This window comes from Xenopus tropicalis, chromosome 7 (assembly GCF_000004195.4).
Source record: "Xenopus tropicalis strain Nigerian chromosome 7, UCB_Xtro_10.0, whole genome shotgun sequence".
NCBI classification, from domain to species: Eukaryota; Metazoa; Chordata; class Amphibia; order Anura; family Pipidae; genus Xenopus; species Xenopus tropicalis.
In genome coordinates this window covers 31,497,385-31,522,978 of record NC_030683.2, presented here as the reverse complement: position 1 = coordinate 31,522,978, position 25,594 = coordinate 31,497,385, and the positions used below count along the sequence as shown (strand labels likewise).

The window sequence follows — 25,594 nt, the reverse complement described above, 5'->3', positions numbered from 1 at the left end:
GGAATTCAAATAATGCAGAAAGCGAACTGTTTTGTTGCTGAATTTCAGCATATACAAATGGTATTTATTCCTACTTTTTGAATTAATACAGTGATAGGTATATTAGGGGTTTCTGTGTTGTGTTGAGTTACCTTTTAATGATGCCTGCTAAATTACAAAAAAATTAAAAGTCAGAGCTGCGGCGCACGGGTGGGGGGGGCGTGAGATGGAGCAGACGTGAAGAGAGCACAGTGGGACTTAATTAGTAATCTTAATATATGTTTTCATAGCAGGTTTCTGAAGGTTAGCAGGTACCTTAAATAATTTTGCCACTAGGGCTACATAATATATTGCTGGGCAAACTGAGAATTTCATCTGAGGATAAATACTTTAAAATATCAGCCATGTATTAAATGACAGCATAAGGGCCCCTTTGCAGGTGATGAAACGACATTTGGAAACACCTTTCAAGCATTAGAGGTCCCCTACTGCAAGCTGTGAGTCACAGAACAGTTACTTTCAACCATTTGTTTGCACAATTCCTTTCCAGACAGCCCTGCATTTCTATTTGAACTGTAGCTGAAGCACAAGTCACAATAATACGAGAGCCGGAGCACAAAGATTCTAGCATGTCGTGTGACAGAGTGAAAGGCAATCGAATCTATAGGCTTTTGTTCTTCATTCTGCTCTGTGCTTAGAAAGTGATCCCACAGTCAAGGAGTTTCCCATTGTAATCCCAGCTACACTAGGAAGACAATGGCAAGCTGAAAAGGACAAATACGGCAAACTTATTTCAACACGGGAGAATGGAATAAAGCAATCCTAGGAAGACACGAGAACAACTCCTAGAAGCAATTGCCTGCGCGGAGCACAGTAGATCTGCTCTACTCTGCCTATATTTTAATCACATGGAGAGAAATAAGAGGTAGGAGATTGACAGAAGGAGAGGGAGAGAAGAGACGGAGAGAAGGGGTTTGCACTGGGGATTAGCAGCAGGAGGTGAAAGCAGGTTTCTGGCATAGAAAATTAATAATAAGGAAAGAGGACTCTGTAAACCCCCCTCTCCTGCTTCTCCCCGCCTCCAGAACTGGACCACATCACATTGTGGAGTTAAAAAAAAGGAGGGGGGGGAATCATTCACGCAAAAAAAGACAAAACAAATACACAGCCCCAGTGAGGGTTTTACAGATTCAAAGCACTGCTCCGCTGAAGGTAAAATAATACATAGGCAACAGCCTGGGAGTCTGAAGAAGGATATTGCTAACAACGCTTCTATCCTGGCTCTGGGAATTTTACAGAAGAGTGGGAAATTGTTGGACAGAAGAAAATATTTTTGGCTACCTTTTTATTTCTTGGGTTTGGAGCATCCTTGGATTTGTAAGAGTCTGGGAGGTGGAAGGAGGTCAGTTCTTACTTATCTGTACATCCACCTCTGCCTCAAAATGAGAGGAAAAGGTAGGAAGCAAAACCTTTCAGATTCCAGAGATCTTGATGGGTCTTACGATCAACTCACAGGTAAGTGAGAACCCCCAGCAGCCTTTTTTTTTTTGCTTCTCAAAGTGCAGCATCCCTTGGCAACAAATTGCTCATAGGCATTGCATAAATGAAAACCTTCTTTTTAGTAGCTCTCCTTTCAGTACACATGCTTTAACTTGAGATTGTCACTGAGATGCGTCTCTGGAGCATTGAATCACCTGTCACATTTAGATGTGTGTAGATTCAACGTGGAAAGATAGGCTGGGTTAACTCTTCATGCACCAGAGATGTTTACAAAGACATTGTCCAGACACAGGGGTATTATTTGGTCAGTATATTGACAAGTTTTGTTTTATATTTTATAGTATATATATATATATATACACTGTATAGAGCTGTTGAAGTTAGTCACTGGTTTCCAGATGTTAAGTTTGGCGGCCAGTGGGACTCCAGTGTCCTGACAATTATGAAATGATGATGTTTAAGGTTAGTAAAGGACCACAGTGACTGTGAGAAATTCACGGTTTATTGAAGTGCACAGCAGCAGGTGTGAAATGGATCTCCAGAGCATTCTTATTAGATATCGGGGCTGTGCTGTGAAAGGTATTATCAAGGAAAGCCATTCCGAAGGATAATCAGTAGGGAGTTATGCTTTGAATGAAGCTTTTAAGGAAGGTGGTGTGTAAGAAATAGAAGAATAAAGCACAGGGAATGTATAAGGTCGAGCCTGTAAATGTGTGCTTTCTAGACACATATCTGTTGAATCTTGGGAAACCTGTTTTGCACTTGTCAGTTGTCCTTATCATAATTCTAAGATCTAATGAGTCTTTTATGGCACAGTATGGCATAATGTAGTTTTTTCAGTCTGTTGCAGTTCATTTTATACACCATAATACAGATTAAAGATTAAACATTTATGGAATAGCAGACAGAAAAGCTATAATAGGCTTTGGACAAAGCAATATGGAGGAAGCACTGCCAAGTAAAATAATGTTTTATGGCTCTTAGTATAGGGTTATTTCAACAACACTTGTGCCACTCTAGGGATTTTGTGGACACCATGATTTATCCCTCCTATTAATAAAAGTGCCACTTACTATAACCCATGATAATTGACAGAGGTAGCCACTGGTTCAAGAGACCAAAGATCAGTTGGAAACTTAGTTACGAAAAGTCAGTCGCTACCTCCGCTTTGCATGCAGACCGGGGCAGTCCACGAGGAGTTTATCATACACAGTATAATATTTTGTATAATATTCCATTTCAGCAGAAAAATCAAGTTTATCTGCTATTATGGCTTTTGCAGAGCTGTGCTTGCTCTTAGATGCCAAGTGAAGGCTAATATAAAAACAGTCTTAAGGTGGCCATACACATTACAATAACGATCTTCCCTGCGACCATTGGTCGTTTTACTTTCATATGGTAATATTGGTGCGTGTATGGGCACTTTTACTGTAAATGGCTGGGGAACATTGAAGAACGGGGTAGCCAATGGCAGTCCTACCATCTGGCTGGTGTACAGCAAGCACTCTGTGAGAAGATACAGTAAAATATATCTCTCATATTAAAATTGATGGAATGTTATGTGAGGTTTGGATTGTATGTTATTTTACTTATCATACTCTCCTTGTACTATAGGTCCCTCTTTGATAAGGCTATATCAAAAAATGCTCATTTAACAGACTACTTGGCTGAAAGCCTTATGAAGTAATGTTATATAACATATAATGTACCCAGAAGACTGAGTTACATGAATAGTAATAAATAAATGATTAAAGTAAGTGGTTTTTGGCACATAATGTTATTAAAGGGAAAATATACTCTACCAATACATAGAATTGATCTCCCCTTACATATGCTGTATGCAACCATAAGGTCCTAGTTGTTGAGCTTTGGACATTATATTACTGTATGTATATATATATATACACTATAAATAAAAAGTAGCTGACTTTTAATTTCTTTTGGTTCAAATACTTTTTATAGCCCCCATAGCCCCATCTTAAAGCCAAAAATACAATGTATTATTCTGAAGTAAGCAGTAGGATGGAACTTACTCATATTTATAAATGCAGATGGCATCATATATGGTTTTTTGTGCAGGGTGCAAAGTGTATAAAGCAGACACAAGTTGCCATGGCCAGTGCAAGGATCTGCTTTTTTCCTATAAACACTGTGCTCATGAGCGACAGATGCAAAGGTGTTCCCCTTACCCCACCCATCCCCCAACTTGCATGGCATTTAGGCTTGCAAGTTAAGGAGCATTGGTGGGCACAGGGTGCAGAAGTGCATTTTACCTACCACCTGCCCTATGGCTTATAATAAGGACAGGATTGCCTTGTGCCTCGGGAGAAGTGAGAGTGCAGCTATGCCTCAGGCGGAAGAGGTTAAAGATTTTCTCTGCACAGATTATACTATAGTGGGCATCTTGTTTTTGAAGAGGGCAGTTGTGTTTATTTAACATGATGGTTTGTGGTAAATCTTCATACATTTTTGTCTTTTCTCAGGGAAACACTAAATTTAACACAGTTGGCACAACCAAGCTCCATAATGTAGTGCTGTTATGTAAAGAGTATTTTGCTCGTTCATGCTTCTACACAGTTTAATATGCCTGAAATGTACTGTGTGTGGCATAAGGCATGTAACAGAAACTTACTGATCTTATAGAGTAGTATTCTGCTATGTCTGAATGTCATAGGGACCTTAGAATGTAAGCTCTTTTGGGTCAGGGACTGATATGAATGATGAACTTTGTAAAGTGTTTTGTTGCACAATTGGCTAGAAAATGCAATTAAAAAATATCTCAAGTTCTACTTTTTTACAATATTAATAAGAAATTAATGAGAATTCCAACATTCTATTGTCCTTGTAACTTTGCATTTAGTTCCCCTTTAAAAACATTTAATCTTAGTGGTTCTGCATGCATAAAAGTAGGAATTTCTATGTCTCTGGCAACAATATTTGAGGAATTCCAGCTTCATTGGAGCCAAGAGCAGCATTATGTCTGCCGCAATTACATTCAGTATGTTAAAATGCAGTTGCCAGAGCAGTCATTTGACAATACTGTGCACATTGCAGCCAACATTTTTGTAGTGAGGAAGGCATCACACTGTTAAATCCCACTGGTGTGTTATTCCTTGGGTTCAAGTATGTTGTACCTTTTGGCGCAACCTGACCTGCATCATCAAGCTGGAAAGATGACCCCCTTTTTAAACTACTAATACACTCCCTCACATCCAGAGACAAGGAAGATGACCAGGTTGGGATATAACAGGCTACAGCTTTATTAACAAAATTGTTATTAAACATTACATTTTACGCATTAGCAATATTAGCATAACAATAATCTAACATACATGAACATTATATACCCACACACAGAATACTTGCCCACTGGACAAAACGGCACCAACTGGGCTACCTGCCATGCTAGGTGGGCAAGTGGGAGCAGGCAACCAGAAAACCACCATCCTTGGACCCTTGTCTGAGAAGACCATCTACCTTGGCACACTTGTGTGTAAAATTGAGGCATAAGCCCCGGACTCCAGGCAAGCATTCTACCAAAGCTGTGAAAAACAAATTAACCCATACTTAACTCCACCCCCCCCAACATGAATTAACCTAAGAAAATACAGGGGCGAGTGGGATGTTGTTTCTCCCCTGCAGACAGGTACTTCCTTTTCTTCATAAAAAATGTGGCTGAAGCGCAAAAATAAAAACAAATAACAAAATATAGTGTGTACAATACAACTTTAAACATATTATACTATATTTTGTTATTTGTTTGTTATTAAGTTATGTAGACACAAATTGAGATCCTGAGGTATTGAGGCAAAGGGCTCATAGGTAACAGTGCATACAGAGGAGAAAATACCAATATAGTACAATAACGTTTATTAAAAACAAAATCCAGGCTACTCATGAGTGCATGAAGAGTAAAAAAGCACAAAAGAGCCCAATGCGTTTCATGTTATATTAACCAAGCTTCTTCAGGAACAAACAGGTATTGAAAACACTACAGAAACACAATTTATAGACCCCCATGCCAAAGTGTCTTCTGTTTCCTGCTCTCCCTTTGGTACCCACACCTCCCTTTACCAACTTACCTTTCCTCACACAGTCAGGGCCCTTCCATACTAATAGGTTTGAGCGTTCTGTAGGACCTGTGGAGTTGCCACCAGGGTTCCATGGCGGTAGCTCAGTGGTTCCCATGCATCAATAGGTGTATTTGCACAAAATCTTTATGAGAAACAAACAGGTTTTCAGTACCACAGTGTAAGCAGTGTGTTTGGATGCAAGTACCTTAAATGAATAATATAAATATGCTCACAGTCTTGTATCCATCTGAGCTCACACTTACCTTGTAAATAAGTCTTGTTGCCTCTGGTTGCATAGCCCTGACTTCTATGTAGAACATTACTAACAAAGATCAATAAGTTACATTATCCTTATCCAACTGCTTTTTGCTGTTTAAGTAAAAATTTAATTTTATTATATCAAAGCAAGAAATTCATCACCCCTTGCACATGTTTATTCAGGTCAATACAAATATAAAAGTGATGTATTAGTTGACCCGCAACCTATTGGGACCCATGGGTTCACCCTTAGGTCAGGTGGGTTATGGTGAAATTTGGACGATTATTGTGGGTTCAGATTGGGTGCAGGTCAGATTGGGGAGGTTCACCCTTCCTCTGCTCCTGACATTTCCCTATCTTGGAACCTAAGGGGTGCAGAAGTAGTATACACAGTGCAAAAATATGGTACAGTTTGGGTGTGGGTCCTACAATAGCAGGTGAGGGTTGAGTTTTTCTTGACCTGCACATCACTAAAATCTACAGATAAATAATGCTCTTGGGATGCAGAACCACCTAATCCCCTTAAAACAGAAATGGGAAAAGCATTTTGCCAACTTTGATGACATATATATTCACTGGGTTTTAAAAGTTGGCAAAATGCTTTTCCCATTTCTGTTTTAATGCAACTCGCTCGTATGCAGCAAACACCACGTTTTGTTGACTTTTGTTGCAATGCTAATTAAATGTTTTGACTCAACAAATCTCAAGTGGCTTCTCTCATCTCTAGTTATAAGTAGGACATGTGAGCCACTTGGATTATCCACCCCATCCACAACCCATTCAGTCTGAGAATCATGGATATCATTGTCAATTTTATACAAACCAATAATTGTCTATTATATACCCCAATCTAGTGAATATGACCTCTAAGTCTAGGACATAGAAACTCGGAACACTATAATCCATGGAGGTATTTTGCATACAAGCCTGTTTTTCTCAGCCATTACCAGTTACATAAATTCTTTTCTCTGGCTCATGTAGCAGAAGGTGGAGATTACTTATAATTACCTCCTCTGCTCGATAATCAATTCTTGAAATAACTAATAATAGCTATGAATGCCCTCCACATTTCCCAGGGTTGTATAGTCAGTGTAACCTGGAAACCTGCTTAATGTGCAGTAATAAACTGCAATCTGGAAATCTAGGATCACCATATGTGTAACTGATGTTTCTGTAGCATGTACACATCTAGGGGCTGATTTACTTACCCACGAACGGGTCGAATGGAGTCCGATTGCGTTTTTTTCGTAATGATCGGTACTTTGCGTTTTTTTCGTATGTTTTGCGATTTTTTCGGATTCTTTACGAATTTTTCGGATCCAATACGATTTTTGCGTAAAAACGCGAGTTTTCCTATCCATTACGAAAGTTGCGTAAAAAGTTGCGCATTTTGCGTAGCGTTAAAACTTACGCGAAAAGTTGCGCATTTTTCGCGTAAGTTTTAACGCTACGCAAAATGCGCAACTTTTTACGCAACTTTCGTAATGGATACGAAAAACTCGCGTTTTTACGCAAAAATCGTATTGGTAACGAAAAATTCGTACAGAATCCGAAAAAATCGCAAAACATACGAAAAAATCGCAAAGTAATCGCAAAATGTTCGTTTTCAAGTCGGAACTTTTCCAATTCGGGTCGGATTCGTGGGTTAGTAAATCAGCCCCCTAGTATAGACACTGGATTTCATGTTCTTGTGGCTCTGGACATGTTATTAAACTCATTTATAAACATACTCTAGGTGCTAAATTGAACAACTGCAGTTGCAAGTAAGAAAATAAGATTGGTTGCTAAGAGTAACTGCACTAGGGCAACTTAGTAAAACAGCTGCTGCACATTTACATTTATTTAGAAAGTCAAAAATCTTGAATGTGCACTTAATAAGAACATGTAGTCTTCAAAAAGTTGCTCTCAACTTGCTCTTAAAAAAATGTAGTTTGAGAAACTTTTGCCCGCAAAGAAACTCATGGTAAAAATGATCTACTCCTTAGTGTGCAAAAAAAGATGGCTAGTTTATGGTAAAACATGCATTTGACATTTAATAGTGCCATAGGTGCATTTTGTTAGACCAAAATAATGAATTTTACAGTAAGATGTTATATTACAGTCCAGACACGATGCTTTGGCGCAAATTATACATTTCACAGTCTTATTTCTTCCAGTGGTGAACAGGTCTCAAAATACCTAAGGGAATTCGGAAAACCCATATTAAATGTACTCAAAGGGAAAATTATTTGCAGAAACATATCAATCAGTAAAGTTAACTATGCTGTAGTCCTAAAAGTACTCATTTATTACTAATTATCTTAATCACTTAATCTTCTATTGGTCATACATGGGCAGTGCCACCCACACACAAAAACCAAACAACCTGATCAGTACAGTTTTTTAACCAACAAAGAGCTCATTTACACCTGCAGGTACAGTGGGCAACGCACGGCTTTTCCCAAGCTTAAAACCACTTTCATTAAACCCAAGCAGACCTAGAGAAAATATAACAGTTCTATGTGGATAATGCCCATGGCTGGAATTAAACTCAGGGCCATGATGCTGCCCTGTGTTTAGAAGCAGATTTGGTTCATTTGTATCCCTGTGTATCACAAGCAGGGAAGCTCCAATAAGACATAATGAGCTAAAACACAGGTAATATTTACTTTTTTATTGTAATGTGATCACATGTAAGTCTACCCTTGCTGGTTGAACTTTGGCTGTGGCTTAACCTGGCTGCACAAAAATTTGATCATAGAGGAACCTAAATCTCCATCATATTTATCTGTCCCAGCAAAAAGCTGAATGTATTGCTCTGCTATAAAGAGTTATAAAGAGTTACAGATAACTATACCCCCCAACAATGTAGGTTTCAATAAAAATATATTGCATAAATCTCTGCTTCATCTAAATAAACCATTTTCACAAAAATATAATTTTTTAATAGTATGTGCTATTGGGTAATCCTAAATAGAAAATGAAATAAGGCTGCACCCTGGGATCAGCACCAAACCAAGGACACCCATACATGTGAGGTCACATCAGCCAAGTTCTGTCTTTTACTTCCACACTACTTCCTGTTACAGTTACAGCTATGTTATTTCCTGTCAGGTGATCGCTGAGGGAGCACACAGACCAACACAAAATGGTGGCTCAATGTAAAAGGGAAATATTTACTAATATATATATATATATATATATATATATATATATATATATATATATATTCCGCTATGGCAAGATTCTTTAATAAGCCACTTACTATAATATAAATTATGTGTTGTTAAGTATTCAGGGGGTTTAATTTTCCTTTAAGCACTAATCTATAGGCAATGGAATATGGTTCTGTTTGTTATATAAGATGCAGGCAGCATTCAGAGGAACACAAAAGTTGATACTGGTCAATGATATCGTAATTATTTATTAGACACTGATATAACACCATGTGAAGCCAGTTCAGGGGACTTGTTTATTAAGCCCTTGGGCTCAGTTAGATAACCACTACTTAGCTCTCGTACCATATTCTAAATACGCTTGCTTGGCTAAGCTTTCCCTCCCATAAATAGAGCTACTGATTTTTTTTTTAAACCCAAATAAAAGTAAGGAGTCATAAATAAAGTCAAGCAACTGACCCAAGGGAAGAAAAGGGATTAACTAAGGTTTAATTAGAATGTATTTCAATTAGAAATTCCTTAGTTAGTAAGTCAATGACAGCAGCCCCGTTTATTTATAGATCCCTGTTCCAAGTACAAAGTGATTGCCCAAGGATTTTCCCCAGCAATTCCGATGACATCACTTGACCTGTCACATAGCTGAGCCGCATAATCTACGCATACCTTGCATTACTGTGGGCTGATAATCGCAAATTGCATATGCTAATCCGCTGTACTATAGCCACACAATCAATCAGAGCTTTTACATGCAATTAACTGTCCTTCAATTCATTTTCTAGCTCGGGACATTTGCTGCAATCCTTTTAATACATCTGATAATGCAAGGGCCATTGTGGAAATTAGATGTATTATAATAGATATGATGAACATCTGGTGCCATGCGTTTACTTAGGAAACACAAAAAGGCCCACAAACGAGGCATTGGCAATCTTTGATGGCCCAGGTTCAAGCTCCAGGTACATCTCAACCATCGTTTTGCTTTATTTTTTTAAAGACCCAGGTCATAGAGAAAGAAAAGTTGAGTCCCCAAGCATAAACCCTCCCACACAACATACCATGAATATTAGTGATGGCCAACCGGAGCTCTAACTCATTATGTGTTGGTAAGCTACAGGGAGGTTTGGCAGAAGGTACACAGGCTGGATAACTCTGAAATAACCAACAATATTTTATGCACAAGAAGACAAGATTTAATATCAGATTTAGACTGGTTGAATCTTCAAAGAAAAATTTGGTCCGATAGAAAAGCTTTATTCCCACACCTTGTGTCTCAACCCTTTCTCCTTGTAGATTGTAAGCTCTTTTGGGCAGGGCACTCTTCACCTCTTGTATCAGCTATTGATTGCTTTTTATGTTACTCTGTATGTCCAATGTATGAAACCCACTTATTGTACAGCGCTGCGGAATATGTTGGCGCTTTATAAATAAATGTTAATAATAATAATGAGTGTTCCAGTTCTTTCTATGTTGCCACCTGTTGGACAGTATAAAAACCACATCCAAGTACACTGGAAAGTAACCTTGTAAAGTAGGCTCAAACCTACGGACTCCTTTAATGGGTAGTTCTTGAATGCAACCTCTGCGCAAAATTTTGGTGAATATCTTCATGAATGACTAACTGCAGTTGTCAACTTATTCACATAAAAATAATTTAATCCTTCTGGCCCCCCTCCTCCCCATACAGATATTCCTGATCCTCCAGGTCGGGGGACCTGAATGAAAGTTTGGTATTCACAGGTTGTGAACAGACATGAATGAACAATATTTGACCATCCCTTAGGGTTAAAAGGCAATGATTCATTTCATTAAAGGGCAACTTAAGCTTTTTGAAAAGTAAACATAATTTGAAGCAACTTTGCAATACACATAAATTAAAAATATGTAGTGTTTTCATATTTTTTAATTTTGGAACAGTTACCTAAGCCAGGCCCCCTGTTCTTCTGCTGATCCAGCTGATGTAACAGTAACAGCCTGCCTTCAGCTTGTGCCATCCAAATCCCACAATCAAACATCAATGGTTTAGTCCCTCCTCCCCTGCCAGGATTTCATAGGATGCAGAAAGAGAGGAACTGTTTTGCAGCAGGATTTCAGCATATACAAATAATATTTATTCATACTTTTTGAAGTAACAGATTACAGTGATACGTATGTTAGGGGTTTCTGGGTTGTGTGGGGCTCTTTAACAAAACCACCCTTTTTTGTTTCTGTGCTGAAGAAAACATTGTTTATACTTTTTTTGTGTCCTAGGATGACATATCTCAATTTAAAGCTAATTAGCCTTAAATGTCAAAATACCACATTCCAGCCTGTATTAAATGAGCAGTGTATTAATGAGGGTTTCAGAGTAACTTTGTATAAAAGGGATGCTGCATTTTAACATAGATCTTCTGCATGACTTAATGCCTTTGTACTTTAACCACATTGAATTGCAAATGTTTTTTATAGTTTGCTGTCCTGGCTTTGTTCATTAGTATTGATTGGGACTGGTTAAGTGTGTGTGTCTTTCGCTTTATTCATTGTTTAGTGCCCTGATTCATTATTTCCCAACACTAGCTTTGGTTTAAATCCCTCCCGCTGCTCTAATTGGATAGAATATAGTGTGCAGGTAGGGAAGAGGCAGTGGAAATGGGTATACATGCACACTTCAGAGCTGATTAAATTTGCTTGAAACACTCGGCCAAAATACATTTGTCAGCTGAAAGGCTGAAAGCCACAAAGCATAGCAGCGATATATAAATCACCCTGGTAATATTCAGCAAATCCTTGCTCAGCATATTGAAAGGTAATGATCAGAGTACCGCCTACGACATGTTGCTTTTATGTGAAATTAGAAAAATTTTCATTGAATCTTATCAGACAGGAACTAGAATCTTCAGAATTGTATAATGGCAGTAATGTGACTGCTGGCAAATCTAGATCTTTGGTGTATCAATATTGAATACAATCCCGGGAGATCCCTGTATCCCTCAAGGAACTATTCTCTCCTTTGCAAGCAATGCCTACAATAAATATTGGGTTATAAGTCTCAAATATAAGAACCAACTGAAAATGATCCAAATTATAGGGGAAACTCTCTAACATTGTTCTTATTTGTAATAAAGTGTTGTTGGGTACTTAAATATCCAATTGCATTTGTGTATTTTAATGCAGGTTAATTCTACTGCTTAGGTATATGACTTAGTTTCTTGATTACTGATGGATGTACTGCATATAGTAATGCAATGCTTACTGGTACATTTCAATATAATGATATTAAGTGACCAATACTCTAACTGTACATTACCTGTACTTTTTTGCTGATAAGTCTTATTGTATTGCCTCTTGCAGGTAACACTAACAATGTCAGGGCCGCGTTGTCAAAAGTGATTTGATATCCTATAGCAAGAATGAGTGCAGATGGGCCTAGGGGCTGCTACATTAGGAGTTGGTGAATGGGTAGGTGGCTGGCTGGCATAAGAAGTTTCACAGACAGAATTTGCACTTATATTAGCTCCATTTGAATCAGGTACTAGAATTAGCATGGGTCTGAATAGGTATTTTGCTAATGTAAAAAAAAAACCTTTGTATGAGACTCCCACCAAGCACCTGCTAGATAAGTAAAATGGGGGGTGTATGTACTGTAACGCCCATATTACAGAGTTTTGGCCAGTATGGGGGTAAGGGTAAACTAGATACCTTACTTCCTGTAGATTGCAGGAAAAGTCTAGAGGAATTGATATCTCTGACCTGTGTGTAGCCTCACAGAGCAATATTTTTTTTGGCTCATGGGGTCAGTGACCCCCATTTCAAAGCGGAAAAGAGGCTAAAGAGGAAGGCAAATAATTCAAAAACTATACAAAAAAAGCATGAAGACCAATTTAAAAGTTGCTAGGAATAGGCCATTCTATAACATACCATAAGTTTATCTTTAAAACTCACATGCAAATGTGGACAAATACCTGTCCTAATGGGTCGTCCAGACTATCATTTTATATCCAGTTGCAGCAGAAGCCACACTTTTCACTACTACCAGCCACATCTGGTTGCATCAACCAGTACAGTACAACCAGCTTCCCCTGACTTCTGTTGCAGTCAGATGTAAATTCAGAGCTTATTTAGCTCAAAATTCATATCATATTGTAGTATGGGTGTGACAATTTGATTCCCTATAGATATCATTTGCTATACAGACCAACCTACATTGGATAGAGCAATTATGTAACTTGCACCTCAGTGCTCTACATGTATGTTAGCTTTGTCATATAGGGCAATCCTGGCCAACCAAGTCACCTGTTTGTCCCTTGGCCTATAAAACAAATAAATATTTTTGTAAATACTCCAAACCACTCCAAAGCTTGCAGTTATGGTATCAATGAGGATTTAACTTCCAGTAAGGGAAGATGGCACTTTAAAAGGGCAACAAAGAAAGTGCAAGGTATGTCGCTGTATTTGTAACAAAAAGACTATGCACCCAAGTCCAATCCAGAAAGTGTAGAGTCCAGACAAAGAGAGACAGTATAAAACAAAGGCAGTGTTAAATTTTTGCTGCAGAAATAATGACCTGAATACTTTTTTAAGAGCAAATGGTTGTGATATTTGCTCACATCTGTAAACACATTGTGTCAATTACTTTAATGGAAGTGATTTTGTAATAAATTGCTGTGCTTTAAAATAAATTACTCCCGGAAAGCAATGGAATTGACTGATTCAGGGACAATCTGCCCACCCAGAGTAATCAAATTTATTTTATACAAATTACATTTTTAAAAGACTGCAGCTTTGCTTGGTATCCAGGTCACTAAAGCTTGAGCCTTAATGAGGGAAAAACAACACTACTGCAAAGGGATAAGGGAAAGATCATTTGAAATATTCTTAATAATGAAAGTATGCATATTGTATATTGCATCAATGTACGGAACTATGGTTAAACTGTATTTGTTTTCTCTCTGTTTAATCTGAGTATTAAATTCATTTAGTGTGCTCTTTTGCTTCCCGCAGCACAGTGCTAGTAATACTATTTAGCACTAATAGCAGGGCAAATAGAGTTAAGCATGCTGGTTAAAGAAAGGCTACAGACAACAACAGGCACTTGTACACTTAGGGGCTGATTTACTTACCCACGAACGGGTCGAATGGAGTCCGATTGCGTTTTTTTCGTAATGATCGGTACTTTGCGATTTTTTCGGATGTTTTGCGATTTTTTCGGATTCTTTACGAATTTTTCGTTACCAATACGATTTTTGCGTAAAAACGCGAGTTTTCCTATCCATTACGAAAGTTGCGTAAAAAGTTGCGCATTTTGCGTAGCGTTAAAACTTACGCGAAAAGTTGCGCATTTTTCGTAGCGTTAAGTTTTAACGCTACGAAAAATGCGCAACTTTTTACGCAACTTTCGTAATGGATACGAAAAACTCGCGTTTTTACGCAAAAATCGTATTGGTAACGAAAAATTCGTACAGAATCCGAAAAAATCGCAAAACATACGAAAAAGTCGCAAAATGTTCGTTTTCAAGTCGGAACTTTTCCAATTCGGGTCGGATTCGTGGGTTAGTAAATCAGCCCCTTAGCCTCAGTTATCCTAAAAGGAATATAGGTTATATGGTGACATCTAAATCTAATAACTCATTCAAATGTATCTTCGCAACTAGCCGTATCACTAACATCCCTCTGAGTCTGCATCCCTGTCCATGTGGAGCGATAGTCTAGGATATGCCTCTGAGATATCAACGTCCACATCGCTGTCCCTGTAGAGTGATAGCCTGGGATATGCCTCTAAAATAACTCTGTCTACATCTGGATCCCTATGGAATGATAGCCTCAGATATGCCTCTGAGATAGTTCTGTCTACATCTGGGTCCCTATGGAATGATAGCCTTAGATATCTCTAAAATATCTCTGTCTACATCTGGGTCCCTATGGAATGATAGCCTCAGATATGCCTCTGAGATATTTCTGTCTACATCTGGGTCCCTATGGAATGATAGCCTTAGATATCTCTGAGATATCTCTGAGGCTATCATTCCATAGGGACCCAGATGTAGACAGATATCCCTCTGAGATATCTCTGTCTACATCGCTGTCCCTGTGGAGGGATATCCTGGAATATCCCTCTAAGATATCTGCCTACTTTGCTGTTCCTGGGAAGTAATAGCCTTTGAAATCTCTCTGGGATATCTCAGTCTGCATTGTTGTCCCTGTGGAGTGATAGCCTGGGAAATCCTTCTGAGATATGTCCGTCTACATCTGGGTCCCTATAGAATGATAGCCTCAAATACGCCTCTGAGATATTTCTGTCTACAATTATGCCCTTGTAGGCCAAAGGATATGTCAGAATAAAAATCCAATCTTCACTTAAAAGCACAACCTCAGGCAACTTCTTTTGAATGTTAGATGCCACAGAACATTTGACAACACTACTACCTGCCTTCCGATGTATGGGGTGGTTTGGTTACAATATCCCTCAAGAATATGAATAACATGTACCATACCCTGGCAATTATGGATGAGTGAAAGGTACAATTTTGTGGAGAGATTTGTGGTTTTGCCAGTAGAGAAAATATTTGTGAATTTGTAATTCACCCTTTCCTTGTCCTTCAGATTAGAAAAATATTTACTCGTAGTTGGAAAATAAAAATAGACAACATATGGTAAGAATCAAACATTTGTATGATCCCAGGTTAGGATTGCCTCCTGTTCAGTCTTTCTAAGGCTTGTTTGGGTCTCAACTGTCTGTTCGGTTTTCATCATTGTGAAACCTGAACAATAATCTGGCCAATAAATGAAAAACATTTAAGTATCAAGATAATTGCAATGATTTTTTTCCATCAGCTTGGGTTATTTATTAGAAATTACATTATTATTGTTATAGAAAGAAAATGCACATCAGTCAAAATTGGGAAACTGCTTTTTTAAATTAGCTCTGCTGTATTTCAGAGCTTCTGAATAACTGTTTTTTGTATAATAGATTCCATACCAATGACATCTGCTCCGCCCCCTTTGTTTGGGTTTAGCCACTGGCAAAGGTGGCAACCCTATAGCAGGTTGGACAGTTTAAACCACAGCAGTCCAGAAAGGCTTCAATAGAATCAGTAAGGAAGCTTTGCAAGCAGATCCAGAGAAAGTTCAAGTCAAAATTTCACTAAAGTTTTGAAACAGAACTGGATTTGACATGCAAAAAACACTGCACACAAATCCATAGTTACATGCAAATCATATAGACAATGAAGGTATTTTGTAATAATAGTCTGTTTTAAATAGAAACCATCTATAATGTGATGCGTTGTCAGCCTCCTGCCCTTGTATGGCCGATAGCTGCAATTCCCAAAGGTGTTTATGGGAAAATAAAATTGATTGTTCCTACAGTTCTACTTTCCATTCAGCCAGGAAAGCTCTTGCCAGCATTGCGAGTCTGTGAGAAGCCATGCTTAGCAGATCTGTGTTTATGCATCTATTCAAAAACTCTTTATCCAGAAAGCTCCAAAATATAGGAAAGTCACTCCCCATTTAAGCAAAAAAAAATGTTTTAACAATCTCCTTTTCTTTGTACAGGTATGGGACCTGTTATCCAGAATTCTAGGGACCCGGGATTTTCCTGATAAGGGGTCTTTCCGTAATTTGGATGTCCATACCTTTATGTCTACTTGAAAATAATTTAAACATTAAATAAATCCAATAGAATTGTATTGCATCCAATAAGGATTAATCAAATTTTAGTTGGGATCAAGTACATCTACTGTTTCATTATTATAGAGAAAAAGCAAACCTTAAAAATATGAATTATTTGATTGAAATTGAGTCTATGGGAGTTGACCTACGGATAACGGGTTTCCGGATAAGGGATCCCATACCTGTAATAATAAAACAGTGCCTTGTACTTGATGGTAACTAAGCTGCATGAATCCATATTGGAGGCAAAACAATGTTATAGGGTTTATTTCATGTTTAAATGTCTTTTAGTAGCTCGAAAAGCCCAAGCTTTCTAGATAGCCAATGCCAAGCAACCTTGTACATGTAAAGTACTTATGTATTATGCCTTATAAAATGTAAAATTTGTTCACTAATCACATAAGTTGAGCTCTTCCAACCAGTTATTTTGTTTTTTCTCCCTTAAGTTTTCTTAGTTTCTTAGTTGTGCTTACGCCGTAGCACTTCTGACCAAGGCCAGTTTTACATATAAGGTACTTTTTTAATATAACAGAGAAAAAAGAAATAATTTTACAAAATTAGAATTGCTTAAAATGAACTCTGTGGCAGATGGCCTTCCTGTAAGTCAGAGCTTTCTGGAAAATACATTTACAGACAAGGCATCCCATACCTTAACAGCACTGAGTGAACAAAACAAGCCTTTACCCAAATCTAACCATAATTTTCCCCTGTTCACTGTTTTTGGATTCTCAGGATGGCTTGATTGAGACTGGGAACCACTACATTATATCCCCTGCTAAAATCATATTTTTGTCTGCAATATTTGAAACCTAATTTGCACTTCTGGGCACAACCTGAGGCACAAAAACTTTAATTTTAAGAACAATTAGATACCTGAGAAGGGGGTTTCCATGTAATGTACCCCAAAAAATTATGTATTGCCTTTTTTCATCTGTGTCATTTGAGACATGTCTGTTATAAAGGTTCTTTTTTTCTGTGTTTCAGTTGTCCTTTAAACAGTAATAATTGTTTCAAAGCAGCTGGCGCTTTCCACTATGTGCCTGATTCAACAAGCGACTAATGAAACTGTGAACATCATTTTGGCTCCTCTTTTCCTCTAATAGGCAGTTTACACCAGGGTATGGAGGTTTGCCTATTAAATATTGATGAGGAGAATAATATTCCAATAACGCACTACAGCGCTTTCCCTCTGATTACTGTCAGTTCTTATTTAATCCACAAAAATCATTTCCATGGTGCCATTTTCTAATAAAAAATATCAGCCATCATTCACAGCAGATGGATGAGGCTTGAAGGGATACAAAGATCAGGTTGAAATCATAATTCATTCGTCATAATAAGGAAAAAAAACAAAAGCAAAATCTTCTCCCATTAAGGCAAATTCTGTCTCTGGAACACCTCTATTCAGAGTTTCTTTTTCAAATACTGTATATTTGGATAAGCCATATTTAGCTGTCTGGTCTGTAGAGGACACGGGTAGATTATGGACTCTGAAGTGTTTGGCTTTTGGTTTGCTCTGATGATAAAGAATGGCAGAGCTCAGCCAGAACTGTACTGAAAGTTCCTTACAAAGACCAGTGCAGAATGGGGCCATCTAAGTGAGTGCCGTGGCCAGCATTTTTGATATAGAAAAGCTCTTTTACATAAGAGAAAAAAAGCTCCCATGCTGCCAGTTTCTTCCAAACATAGCACCTGGGCACTCCCTTAATAGAAACAGGCAGGGCTTTGATCTCATTGGTTGATGTAGAAGGCATCAAGCACATAAATTGCAGTAAGTCCCCTTCCCTTTTGGGTCTGTGATGTTGGACTGGCACACAAAAAAGGTAGGTACCCATGCATCCATGTACCCTGTATTGTGTGCCTTGAAACTAGTATTTTAGTGTAAGGTGCAAGTAAAGAGAAGGGCGTATCAATTAAGTACTCCTTTTTTTTAATAAACCAAATATTGCGCTTTGCCCTGCACCTCCTGTTAGTAAATAAGCCATCAAGTTCTGAAATATGTCCATGGACATTGTCCTCCTAATCCTTCTCCTCCAGATTAAATCTTAGCAACATATACATTTTACATACCTAAACACACATAATGCAAGACATGGATTCTCAAACCCACACTGACAAGACCAGAGAAACCTTACGCTCAAGGTTGCCATGAGTAGAATATTTAAGCTGCGGATTAGAGTCCTTCACACCGATTCAGCAGGTTATCTGCCCATATATGGGGACCTCCGACAGTCCTACCTGACCAATCTCTGGCCTAAAATTGGGCACATGTTGATTGGAAGATTTGATTTTCCCGTCGGACCAGGGACCACATTGGCTTATTGATGTGGTCCTCACTCCAGCAAGTCCATACCCCTCATTGTAATTTAATTGTTTGTGCTGAGGGCCAAATGACCAGATTACTCCAAAATTTCTCACTGTATTGGTGGAAAGAGTCACTCATTTGGCGACCTTGCCAAACAAGCAGATTTTATAGTGTATGGCCACCCTCAGACACCTCAGATATCACTGGCCCAAGAAGTAGAAAAAAAGGTAGTGTGTCTATTAAAGAAAAATGGGCATGAAGAAAAAAAATGATGTGCTAAACAAGACACAATTTTAATAGAAAAAAGGGAGAGATTCCCTATTATTAATTTTATAACTATATATAACTATAAAGCATAGTTCTTTTCATCTCTGAGAGGGATCTGCCATAAATGGTTGCTCTCACGAGTACGTAAAAGAATAATGAATCTGTTAACTGCAATGAAACATTGGCCTTTAATGGAAATTTGTAAAAAGCTTGTTTGGTATCTGCAAACAATAGATTTTTTTAATGTCATCTCTCAAGTGACATCACTTCTCTTCATTTCAGTAAAAATGGCTGAAATGTAGTAACCCTTTAATGGGCCACTGAGCAGCTAAATGCTGAAGACCAGGGTGCAATTATCTCATGTGCAAGTCTAGGGGGTTACTTGATAGCTGCCATAAACTGCCATTGCAGTGCTTTATATTTTCTCTTGGACACCTTACCCCAGCAGCAATTATTAATTAGCTAAATAAATTATATATATATATATATATATATATATATATATATATATATATAGTAAAAATAGATCACATCTTCAATGCCAACAATAGCTTCATTCAACAATCGTTTAGGGTGACTGATTTTATATTATTTTTCGGTTATAAAAAACCCAAAACACCACTGTGCTGTTTAATGAGAGTGGCTTGGAAAAATCGGCAGCACTGTGAATGGTTTATAAAATAATTGCTTTCACAGCGAGGCTGTACATATGTGAACATGAACTCTGCAGCTTGAAAATACATTGGATATAACTATGCCATTATCATTCAGTTTCTCCTGGTTTCATTCAAAAAAGGAATTATATTGAAGCATTCAGCTTTATTAGGATTTGATTCATTATTAGAAAAAGTCTATCTGATGTTAGAGCAACTATAATAATCCTACTTATAGCAAAGTCAGTTATTAAGAAGGTACAGCATTAAAAATGCACAAATAGGGGTGTATTTATTAATACCGGAGACAAACAACATGGGCAAAATTACCTGTGATGTTTGTCTCCAATGTTAATAAATATGCCCCATAATGTATTATCATCTATGTGCTACCAACCTTGAAATTTTCCATACTGGACCAGCATGCATCTGTTCTGCCTACTATGCCACAACTACAATGTGTACATCTATAGAGTCCTGTGGTCTCTGTGTGGCATAGTTCTTTAGGTTTAGTGTGTAAATTACAGAACCAGTGTTGGATTGGGGTCCGCGGGTTCACTAGAAAACCTTTGACCACCTACTCACCAAAATATTTTTCCTTCTCTCTTCACTCACTTTCTTTATTTTCTTTATCATTTCTCCTAACATAATCTATCCTTCTATCCATTGCCATGGTAGAGGCATACAAGGCAAATGATTGGGTGAGCAGAAGGGCCCCTTGACTCCAGGGAGTTTTCCTCGTATCCCATGGCTCAATCTGACACTGACCAGGACCTGTGTTTTAATGAGACACTGGAAGATGAAAGGTAAAGGCCTGAACAGAACGATAACAAAAAAGTAACCATAATAATAAAATTGCAGCCTCAAAGAACAATAGTTTTTTGGCTGCCAGGTTCAGTGACCCTATTAGAAAGCTGCAAAGTCAGAAGAAGAAGGCAAATAACTAAAAAGCTATACAAAATGAAGACCAATTGATATGTTGCTAAGAATTCGCCATTCTATAACATACTATGGGAGCTACCCTATTTAAATGTAGTCAATTTTAGGTTTTAATTAATTTTGTTTTTTAAATTACATTTTAATCAACTAATTGTGGCAAACATTTAATTAAAATTGCATCTACTGTCTCCACTTACGTCTCAATTGTGTTGTGCATATCTGCCCATGATCCCTGATATGGGAGAGTACTTTAGGTAGGCTTAGTAGTGAGTCCAGATAGGCTGTGATTTTAATAAAAGACTGGAAGATAAATAGTAGGGGACCTAAATATAAAGAAAGAAATAAAAAGTTACAATATGAATAAATTGGCTGGAAGAGGTAGAAGAGGAAGAAAATTCAGAAACTTAAACAAATTAAAAAAAAACAAAGACCAATTGAAAAGTTGCTTACTTACTAAAAGTTAACTTTATAGTGAATAAAACTCCTTTTTCTTAATGGGATGCCATACTTCTTTGCCTGAAGTAATTCAGTTCAATTCAGGCTTCTTGACTGCAACCATATCCAGTGCTTTCTATGAACAAAAACCACCTACAGCTGCTGCTCCTCTATCTTGTTTCTCCGCTCGTGAACGAAACACTGAGTTTGTTTAACTTGCCCTGTTTATCTGTTGTTAGCAACTTTTATTCCTGAAAGTGGCCTTAGTTAAACATATACACACAATAGATCTTTTTACGTTGCCTTTTGTTCCTTAGTGTAAGAGCAGATCCCATTGTTCCATAAGTAGCTCTGTAAGTGGCCTTGGTTGAAATGATGGAACATCCTTTCAGAAAGCCTTTTATATAAGCATTTAGTGTGACAGATGAAATGTTGGTTTATACGTACGTCCTTAGATAAACAGAATCTGTATACATGTGAATTTAATGCAACACTCACTGCTGGCTGAATGTGAATGCAAGGCATTTTTGAACTGAGTACATTATTCTTCTCCTGTCACAGCTTTGAAGCATGTAATTATTTACCTATTGTTCTCTTTGTGATTGGCAGCCTGAACAGGGCTAGGTCAACTCCATCAACACTGCATTCACAGAGCGGTATGTGAAGTCCCCAGCTATCTGACTCTTCATCATATGATTTTAACATTACAGAGTGTATTGAAGGGATACTAAAACCATCCAATCCCATTAACCTCCTTTTCTTTTCTTTTTTTTTTTGAGAATATAATTTTAAAAACTATTTTCTGTGCACAAGTGTTAAGATGAGAAAATAAATTCTATGGTACTCAGTCCAGAAACTTGTTATCATCCCATATGATTCTCATTCTTCATTTTAGTTTCAAAATATTCCATGGCACTCTATAGAGCTTATATATCACTCACATTAGTCTCTGACCAGTGGAAGGCATTAACCATCCCTACTGTCAGGAACCTATGCCCTGGGTGAGGGATGTGTTGCTTTAGAACTGGGGGGAGTGAGGATAGTTCCTGTTCCCTAATATATATAAAAGGAAGGGAACAATTGGTTCTGTCTTTTTGGACACCATTCCATGGAATGTGAATGTTTGTCATGATTTGAATTGTTTTGCACAAAAAAAGTTTGAATTCTATTTTCAAAAACTCAACTGTTTGGTATTTATTAAGCACAAATAAATGGAAACACTTGAATGTAAAACTTCAGCACCTAAAAGCTTGTAAGATCATGTAGAAGTCCATGGGAGTTTTCCTGGGTAAAATTCAAGGCATTTTTTCAATTCGAGATTTTCTTTAATGTTTCTTTATTTAGCTTGTAATTTTTTTTATTAAATAAGCAAACATTCCAGTTTCCCTTAGTGAAGTTTATTATAAGGAATAGGAGTAGGACTTAATTTTATACTTTTGTGGTGTTAACATTTTTTATTGTTGTTGTGCAGTTGTTAGTGGGACGGTATGAAAGTGCAAACAGCAAAAAAATGAGAAGTTTTGGTTGGCCATATCCATGACCTCAACAACCAGATACAAATATAGGTTCTGTTATCCAGAATGCTCGGGACCTGGGGTTTTCCACATGGGGGATCTTAACCCTACTGAAAATTTATTTGAACATTGATGAAACCCAATAGGATTGTTTTGCCCCAATAAGGATTAATTATATCTTAGTTGGGATCAAGTACAAGGAACTATTTTATTATTACAGACAAAAAGGAAATAATTTCTAAAAATGATTAGTTATTTGCTTAAAATGGAGTCTATGGGAGATGGTCTTCAGAGCTTTCTGGATAACAGGTTTGCGGATAACAGATCCCATACCTGTAGTATTTCTGGTTGAAAAGCTGCTTAGAATAGTTCCATCTATAACATATTTAATGCCAAATATGCCCTTTAAGTAAGCAATCTGATTCACAAATAGAAGAACAAAGAGAATCTTACATTTTCATACCCAATTAGCATCCTATATTAAAAGGCCCACAGAATGCATTTGATATTATGTACCTTGTTCTGTAATGCATGATGAGTACGTCAGATCTAGTAGCGGCGGTGGCAGCGGCACGCTTAGTTGCCCACACTGACTTTCTGTAACATCAGCCAGAAATGATATCTGTACAGCAGAGCCAGTTACTCAGGGTTACACGCACACTTTCCAGTATTTGTCTCATACTATTTGCTGCTAAGCATCAAGTGTGAGTTCAAAGGAAAAGGCTCATTGCTCTGCAAAGATAATTACATCCTTCTGCTGTATTCTCACAATTGCAAAAGAAGGGAATAACAATATTACATAGCAGGAAACATCCAAAGAGCATTCCCCAGAACGGCAAATCAGTATTTATACAAGGGCAACTGGCATTACAGTAACAGCAATTTAATTTCCAGTTTGGTTGAACTGGTTGAGCCACTGTTAGTAAATGAGACCATGTTATGCCAGTTCAGTGAGTGCACCAATGAGTGCAAAACTGGCTCTAAACCTAAATAGTGATACATAGGGGCAGATTTACTAATCCACGAATCCGAATCCCGAATGGGAAAAAATTGGATTGGAAACGAACATTTTGCGACTTTTTCGTATTTTTTGCGATTTTTTCGTCACCGTCGTGACTTTCTTGTAGCCGTTACAACTTTCGCGAATTGTCCCGACCTTTTCGTATTGAGCGCTCGTAAACGGCGGGCAAACCTTTCCGACTTTGCATGATTTTGGAAGCCTCCCATAGGGCTCAATGGCACTCTGCAGCTCCAACCCGGCCCAAGGAAAGTCTCCCATAGGGCTCAATGGCACTCTGCAGCTCCAACCTGGCCCAAGGAAAGTCTCCCATAGGGCTCAATGGCACTCTGCAGCTCCAACCCGGCCCAAGGAAAGTCTCCCATAGGGCTCAATGGCACTCTGCAGCTCCAACCTGGCCCAAGGAAAGTCTCCCATAGGACTCAATGGCACTCTGCAGCTCCAACCTGACCCAAGGAAAGTCTCCCATAGGGCTCAATGGCACTCTGCAGCTCCAACCTGGCCCAAGGAAAGTCTCCCATAGGGCTCAATGGCACTCTGCAGCTCCAACCCGGCCCAAGGAAAGTCTCCCATAGGGCTCAATGGCACTCTGCAGCTCCAACCTGGCCCAAGGAAAGTCTCCCATAGGGCTCAATGGCACTCTGCAGCTCCAACCTGGCCCAAGGAAAGTCTCCCATAGGGCTCAATGGCACTCTGCAGCTCCAACCTGGCCCAAGGAAAGCCTCCCATAGGGCTCAATGGCACTCTGCAGCTCCAACCTGACCCAAGGAAAGTCTCCCATAGGGCTCAATGGCACTCTGCAGCTCCAACCTGACCCAAGGAAAGTCTCCCATAGGGCTCAATGGCACTCTGCAGCTCCAACCCGGCCCAAGGAAAGTCTCCCATAGGGCTCAATGGCACTCTGCAGCTCCAACCTGGCCCAAGGAAAGTCTCCCATAGGGCTCAATGGCACTCTTTCCTTCTCTTTCTTTCTCCTCTTTTCCAACCTGGCCCAAGGAAAGTCTCCCATAGGGCTCAATGGCACTCTTTCCTTCTCTTTCTTTCTCCTCTTTTCCAACCCGGCCCAAGGAAAGTCTCCCATAGGGCTCAATGGCACTCTGCAGCTCCAACCTGGCCCAAGGAAAGTTGACTTAATTAGCAGTAAACTTTGACATAAATCCCATATATTCCCATTAATTTAATAGCATTCTAAAAAACTTTTTACGTAATTATAGACTATTAAAACATCCATTAGTTCTTTTGTTTTTGCCCAAAATAGTTCTGTATGAGCTGGCAATCACATTTCAGTGATATTCCAGTTGAAAAGGAGATTCAACTTGTTGCTAAATAGGAGCAAGTATGAAAACAATGACTGAAGTTGTGCTGACATGTATAGGAACTGACAAACTTGAAGGCAAAATTGCAAAACATTTTATTTTAAAACTGAGAATTTCCGATCCTAAAATTATGCCCCATTGCATCCATGGGTTGCTGGATCTTCTGGATTCAAGATGTCATCCTCTTCTGTAACATTATGAAGAGCATCAGGTTTGCCTGGAGGCCATTAGGCTATAGATGATTATGTATTTAGACACCTAGTAAGTCACACATATAACATGTTCAGTATCATTTACATACAAGAATAATGAGGTGAGAGGAGTGATACAGTTTCTCTAACATCTATCTCTAGAAGAACTGTCAAAATATTTCTGGTTTTAGCGGGTTCTGAGCCATTAAAACTATACCACAGAATTCTACTATGAAGAGTTAAATATATATATATATATATATATATACACACATCTCTGCATTAGGTGAGGACTATATAGTACAAAAATGTGATTCTGAAACATCATAGATACGTTAGGAAATGTT

At 38.3% G+C, this 25,594-nt stretch overlaps 1 protein-coding gene across 1 annotated transcript in view; it reads left to right on the top strand.

Moving 5' to 3' along the window:
• Window positions 1–629: 629 nt before the first annotated feature.
• The window catches only part of kcnip2 (Kv channel interacting protein 2), a 238,699-nt gene continuing 213,734 nt past the window's right edge, over window positions 630–25,594 (top strand). Inside the window, exon 1 of the mRNA XM_031906014.1 lies at window positions 630–1,494. Coding sequence (XP_031761874.1) covers window positions 1,422–1,494 — 73 coding nt within the window. The 5' untranslated portion in view covers window positions 630–1,421. The remainder of the gene's footprint in view (window positions 1,495–25,594) is intronic.